Source organism: Battus philenor, unplaced genomic scaffold (genome assembly GCF_028537555.1).
Source record: "Battus philenor isolate CCGP_79_NKW_IND1 unplaced genomic scaffold, ilBatPhil1.0.hap1 SCAF_27, whole genome shotgun sequence".
In the NCBI taxonomy this organism is placed as follows: domain Eukaryota; kingdom Metazoa; phylum Arthropoda; class Insecta; order Lepidoptera; family Papilionidae; genus Battus; species Battus philenor.
Window position 1 is genome coordinate 8,586,749 of NW_027181690.1, and position 7,028 is coordinate 8,593,776.

General features: G+C 34.4%; 1 protein-coding gene across 1 annotated transcript; it reads right to left on the reverse strand.

The window, feature by feature from the left end:
• Positions 1-1,936: 1,936 nt before the first annotated feature.
• On the reverse strand, positions 1,937-6,539 carry LOC137925754 (proteasome subunit alpha type-7-like). Its single transcript, XM_068769223.1, has 4 exons — positions 6,280-6,539; positions 3,447-3,660; positions 2,414-2,563; positions 1,937-2,035 (listed from the first exon to the last, which is right to left on the reverse strand). Exons 1-4 carry the CDS (start codon positions 6,537-6,539, stop codon positions 1,937-1,939), a joined length of 723 nt encoding a protein of 240 aa, XP_068625324.1.
• Between the last annotated feature and the right edge of the window lie 489 nt (positions 6,540-7,028).

Below are 7,028 nucleotides of genomic sequence, written 5' to 3' on the forward strand. Positions count from 1 at the left end.
ATATATTATAGTCAGTTCTCAAAGATTATTTTTTCATTGACACTTGCGTAAATTTAGATCAAATTTCTCGAATGTCAAAGCAAGAAGCGCCATCTACATTCAATGTAAACTAAACCGCAGCAAATGTCCAATGTCTCGTTTCTTGCGTTCTTTATGTGATCATATTTTTGCCTGTACTCAACAGATGGCGCTCGAATTATTTATAACTAACATATGTTTTTCATTTTCAGGTAAAACTTTACACGCGTGGTTGATTCGGTAAAGGTATTTATTTATTTTATATAACATCTATGTATATAGATTTAAATATATATAAAGTACATACATATATACATTTGACGTCAATGGGATTGCAATAAGTGGTAATATGATCCGACTACTGACAAAGTTGTCTAGATTAGATACGAATATCAGTTCCGTGATGTTATCTTCGTTGTTGTCTAAAGACTTATCCACTTTCTTTTATAAAATTTTAAAATGACATTTACTAAGTAATTCTTGTAACTATTTAGTATACTTCTTGTTTGAGAGTACGAATGACTGACGTAATTAAAAATTTGTTTTTATTTTTGATTCTCAAGTATAAAATAATAGTTTCTGTGATGTAAGATTATACGGGTAGCGTCTTGCTAATTGCTCAAAATGGTTCTGTAACGTTAATTAAAAAAAATTTAGTCCCGTATTTTTTTGAACTTTGTTAATAATATTTATTAATATTTTTAATGTAAATGTCTGTCTGTTGTTTACAAAAAACTTATCCACGGTATGATTATTAATAAAGGTTTGTAGTCACAGTATTAGAAATATTACAGAGTGCGTTAAAAGCATTCACTTTTTTGATTGTCAATTATTTAAAAGATAAGTCACATATATTTTTTAAATAAATTTTCTGGAGACTGCTCCTTTCTGCCCTGTTTCGGCTTAGCGTATATTTCTGGGACATTTTTGTTACTAACCTGTGATAACTTTATCGTAATAACACATTGCGATCGCCAACCTGTCTGTCAAAACCTGGCGATTATGTTATATCCCCTTAAGTCTTTGAGAGAGACCTATGACTTCTATGAGTGGAAATGACTACGACGACAAACTCTTTTAAAAGTCACACATTTTTTTTCTTTGCAAATGGAAGCGCTTGGAAATCTCGTTTTACGGAAGAGAATACGGTATGGGCTTTTATTTTGAGAATGGGGCACAAACATTTATTTTCGCTCTTCACTGCGCCATCCATAGTGTATAGGGATTTTAAAAATGAATGAGAAAGAGAATAATTTAAATATTTCGATATGAAGTCCAATCATTAGGTAAAGCAGTGCTTCCCAACCCTTTCTGTATCACGCCCCACTTAATCCTGTATGTAATATACAGGACATAATTTTAATATATTTATATATATGTATATTAGCAAAAGGATTATACTTGTGTCGAGTACATTTTCTAATTGCCCCTCTTAACAGCCAAATAACCCACCCGTGGGGAGTAGGCCCCACGTTGGGAAACAGTGAAGTAAAGGAATCTGGAACATTTATATAACGTTACTGGCTGTCACCCGCTCACTTCGCGTGGTCCACACTACCTGTTGCGTGTGTAATTTTATAAATTACATTTTCAGAAATTTTGCCCCTAATTTAAAAATATTCTGGCAAAGATTTGTACCTATGAGAGCTATACTTTGAAAGTTTAGTTAGTTTTTCGAATGGATGCCATATCTTTCACCTTAGAGGTGGAATTGCGTAAAATCCGCGTTGCCGCTCTTTTCTCGACGAACGGAATACGACGAAGCGGAATTCTTAGCAAAATTCCAAGTCTCTAAGTCTTAAAGTTCCAGACATATTATGATGAGTTAGTTCATACATGAAATCTCTTAATGTGCGAAGTTCTATAGCATTTAAATAGTTTTAAAGTAAACACAGAAACACTTTTTTGTCGTTATTTATTACTGCTTATCTTTTTCACTTTCTATCTCGTTGATTACTGTAGTTATCTCCGATTGGCTCAAATACTCGGCGGGTACACCTTTCTTCAGAACAATCACCTGCAAATTTTATTTTTTTGATATTACGAAAAGATATTTCAATGCACAGAACGATTCACCGTTCGTTTTTATTTCATAAAGATTCACGGCGCAAGAAATTATTAATTCGTTTATAGTAAATATTTTGTGACGAAACAAGCTGTTTACAAAAAAGAGATAGCATTATATGAAAGTCGAGAGAGTGTTATATAAGAATATATTCGTGTTTCGTTTTTATTTTAACTCCAATTTGTTTACCTGTGGTTTGATTTGTTATTGTCCAGTTTTAATTTTTATAAAACATCAAAAATCAGAATTACAAATGGTAAAAAAATTGTGGTTGCCTTTAACAAGCCGTACTATAAAATATAATATTAATTATATGCTTTAAAAACTTACATCTAAATTCCTTTGACCATAATGCACCACTTCCAACAGACACATGAGCGCCAACTTCACCGTCCCTTTCTCCGTTCCCACAAGTGACTCCTTGTAATGCTTCTCGAGGAATTCACGCGCTGTTTTCTCACCGCGCCCAATAGAACTTGCCTGGAAGGTGTTCATTTGTTATTTTTATAAAACTCCCTTCTTTAAGGATTAAGGAGTTTAATGCTTCTTTGATCCAATGAATGATATTCAATAAGAGCCATGTTAATATTAAATTGTATATACGAAAAGTTCTCGCCTATAGCCGGTAGAAGCAGGGTGGGTAGCCCCCCTCCCCCTCCAGGAGGTCTGACGACATAGTTATGGTCGCGAGAAGACGTTAGATGCGCGCAGCACAAGACTGGTCATCGTGGCGATCATTGTTAAAGACTTATGTGCCTTGCAGTGGGCGTCTATCGGCTGATATGATGATATTATACTTTTGTTAAGGTCATCTTATCGTCCGGAAACTTATTAAATACAGAATAAAGAGCTATATAGTAATGATATATGTCAGTAAACATAATTCAACTTACAGTTCGAAAATGAGTTTGAAGTTGAAATTTTTGCATCTATTCCGTGCTAAAAACTATGATTTTGTTTAGCCATTAGGCTCACGGACAAAATCTTATTGTTTTATTGTAGTACACTGAACTACTCATAATAATACAGTATTTGTAATAGTTCAGTCTATAGGCAATAGTTGTTTGAAGTTAAAAATACAATACATTTGTTACTTTATGACATGCGCATTTTATGGGTCCTGTTACACAAGTATTTTCCCTTAAATCTAGAACCCAACAATTCTTACTAACTATTGATAGAAGGCAGAAATACACGCTTATATGGTACGCATCTTTACTGCCTCTTATTAAACCGATTTATACATACACAAAACTGTATACGAAAATCGATTAATATTTTTTATATGTTCTGTAATTATAACTGTTCTCCTAGAAAACTCATTAGGTAAATAACATAAAATAAATCATAGCTTCTCCATAACCTTCCATTCGTAAAAGGTCCCCGAAGGCTCAGTCTGAAACAGATGTGGGCCTCCGTCATAGTCGAAGCCTCCGATCAGGCACGAGATACCGTACGGACGCCGTCCATTGCTCTGCGTGTACTTCTGCTTCAACTCGGCAACGAAGCGCGTAATGTATTCCACCGTTACCGGATCTTCAACCAGGAGACGGTGTGATTGGCATTCGATTTGGGTTCTAAAAATAATGATATTTATTTATTTATATTCTCCACATACTAAAGTCTCTGAAAAAAGATTTGTGACAAGTGTGTGTTGCGGGTGGATGACTTGGATATGGAACGTGGTCGTTAATGATGGGTGTCATATTAAATCAAAATTATCCATAGAGCCGTGGAAAGGGCTATGCTCGATGCAGGAGAAGAAAGGTCTCCGTCGTTGCGCGAAGTATTGCTTATCTGAAGTCGAAGTGGGCGGTACACATATTAAATCAAAATTATCCATAGAGCCGTGGAAAGGGCTATGCTCGATGCAGGAGAAGAAAGGTCTCCGTCGTTGCGCGAAGTATTGCTTATCTGAAGTCGAAGTGGGCGGTACACATATTAAATCAAAATTATCCATAGAGCCGTGGAAAGGGCTATGCTCGATGCAGGAGAAGAAAGGTCTCCGTCGTTGCGCGAAGTATTGCTTATCTGAAGTCGAAGTGGGCGGTACACATATTAAATCAAAATTATCCATAGAGCCGTGGAAAGGGCTATGCTCGATGCAGGAGAAGAAAGGTCTCCGTCGTTGCGCGAAGTATTGCTTATCTGAAGTCGAAGTGGGCGGTACACATCGCTCGTGCAACCGATATTCGTTGGGGCCGAAAGGTTCGAGAAGAAAGGGGAAGTCGCTGAATGAGATCAGCGTGGCGTGGTCATCTTTAGGGGAAGCCTATGCCTTGCAGTGAGTGTCTGTCAGCTGACATGATGATGATTTATTTATAATAAGGTTTTCGCAGTTATTTTTTTATCAGTATCTATATTCAACTGACTTTAGCGACTTTGACTTTGTTTTTACAATTACGTTTAATATTTCCCAATTTTCTTTGCATATGATTTCGCATGTTACTGCGTTTAAGTGTTAACTATTTAAGGACTCAAATTGTTAACAATTTTAAACGTAAGTTAAAGGCAACTAATTATTATGATTATTTTCTGCTATTTACACGTTACGGAATTTAAACATTAAAACATACACTACGCCAATAAGTGCAGGCTATTTTCGGCCTAATTTACTGTTCTTAGCTGTGTTTATTCTTCAGCCCACAAATACGATACGAGGATTAATGGGCGAGTTTTAGTTGTGCACTAACGTTAGTATTAAACTTTGTTATAATAATTCTTTAAAAAAATTATCACTATCTCTCACTATCTCTGAAGCGCGTTAAAAGAGCTAGTCTCTACTGGCTCTCCGAACTGCCTTACATACCTATCTTCATTAGTGGCCATCCGGATGAATTTCTAAGTGTTAACATATAATTTCTCGAAGTGCCTTCATACACATTATTATTTATTCATGTTAAATTACGGTAATAGATAAATAAAAACCATACAGAGGATAGTGTATTATAAAAGTGTATGGAGTGTTTATATTGAGCGTGTATGGAGTATTTGTTTGATTAAATTTTTTATGATGTTCTTAAATTGAAGGCGATAAATTAACAAAGCGAGCTTTGACCATTCGTTCATTGAACTTTTGTTATTGTTTGATTTTTTTTTAAATAGATATATTACTATATTTTTGTAGGAGTATCGAGTGATATGAACGCGGCCATTATTATTAATACTTGTTACGTCACGTAAATTTTTTTATTTATCGTATAACAGACATCTTAAATTGATTACATGTCTTAATGATGAAGTGCTGGAATTACGAGAATGCCTTTGTTATCTACACGGGATTATAATTTTAAATAAAGAAATATGTTATGAAATAAGTTATCACTTCACCCACTGAGCTGTTGATTACAAATTTAAATTGAAAATTATATTTTTCTTATTTAGAGTTAAAACTTATCAGTATTAAAATTCCGTTATTTAATGCTATATATTTCAGACGTTGGTGATTAATTATGATCACTTTTTCATTCGCTTGCATTCGACCACTGTTGGACATAGGCCTTTCAAAATGCTTTCCAATTTACGCTTTACATTCTGAACCGATTCCAGTCACTGATTTTGGTCGCCAGCCGATTCAGGACGCCTTATGCGTTATTCATCGCATCTCTCACGTCTGTCATACCTACACAATAGATAAAGCCGTTACGCTGTCAATTCAGTTTGCAGATTTTGTTGCCTATGTTACATTAACCATCTCTTTCTCTCTCTCTCTCCCTATGTATAAATATATATAATCGTTTCCCTATTTGTTAAGGTCCATGGTTCCTTCTGACTCCAGCCAGCTGCTAGTCACGTTCAGGCGTTCCATGTTATTGTTAACACAAGCTAAAATAACAAACAAGATGGATATACTATGTAGTTGCTCCATAAATAAACGTCAAGCCAAATTTCAATTCAGGTAGGAGAGTAAGAGTTTAACCCCAGAAAAGTAATACAAGAAAAGTTGGATTTAGAAAGACCTTCGACTACACGCTTTGAAAAAAGTGATATTATAGATTTATAATCATTGATATAGAAGTAAATAAAATATCGAACAGGCATAAAATTATATTTAGAACCGATTAGGCCTTGAAGTTGATCTATAGCAAAACTTAAATTGAAACGACTGCTAACATTTTCCTGCTTTACAATTTGTCATTGATATATATTTGTATTAATTTCTAGTTATTATTATAAAAAATTAAGAGCTCCGTAACCTTGAAATCAAAACTCTTGCGTCGGCCCGAAGTCCTGCGAAAGCGAGCGTTATGTGTTCGTCCAACTCCACGATCTTTTTTTCCGTCCTTTCTTCTTGTAGCTTCTCCACCGTTCTCTTTTCAGTTGCTATGACTACGACATCTTTGCCTCGAACTCCAACTACCGGAGATCCTTTACGAACCGCTTCGTATGCGTATTGAACTTGTAAAAGATGGCCGTCGGGAGAAAATACAGTAATCGCTCTATCGTACCTCGACATTAAATAAATCAAAAAAGCAAAAATATAAATCTCCAAAATTTAAAGAATATATTAAATAGAAATTCAAAAGACATGTGTCAAATTTGTTGTAGATTAAAAATATTGTAGATAGTTTATCAATGCATTTAATTTGGTTGATGATATTCATTTACAAATTCAAATTGAAAATATCTTTTTGAAGTTAACATTTACACACACTTTTGAATCGACAATTATTTTAACATTATTAGTGTAAGCTACCACCGGCTCGGAATGTTGATCTGATGTGAAAAGCTAGGCAGAAACTCAAGAGATGTTCTTTTAAATAATATTTAACAATTTTTTATGTTAACATATTAATATCAACCGTGTACATGAATTAACAAAGTTCCACAAATTTCGATAAAGTAACAACTCTTGAATGCCATAAGATTTATTTAGTTATATACTTTTAACATAAAAACTAAGAAAAGGAAAGTCATCTCAAACTTTCCTTTTCTTAAGTTTCTC

Excerpts from the sequence above, each read along its gene's own strand:
- LOC137925754 (XM_068769223.1), bottom strand. The coding sequence starts at position 6,539 with ATGTCGAGGTACGATAGAGCGATTACTGTATTTTCTCCCGACGGCCAT. Across the intron at positions 3,661-6,279 it reads GCAAGAGTTTTGATTTCAAG|AACCCAAATCGAATGCCAAT; the intron begins GTTACGGAGCTC and ends CATTATTTTTAG. Across the intron at positions 2,036-2,413 it reads ATGGTCAAAGGAATTTAGAT|GTGATTGTTCTGAAGAAAGG; the intron begins GTAAGTTTTTAA and ends TAAAATTTGCAG.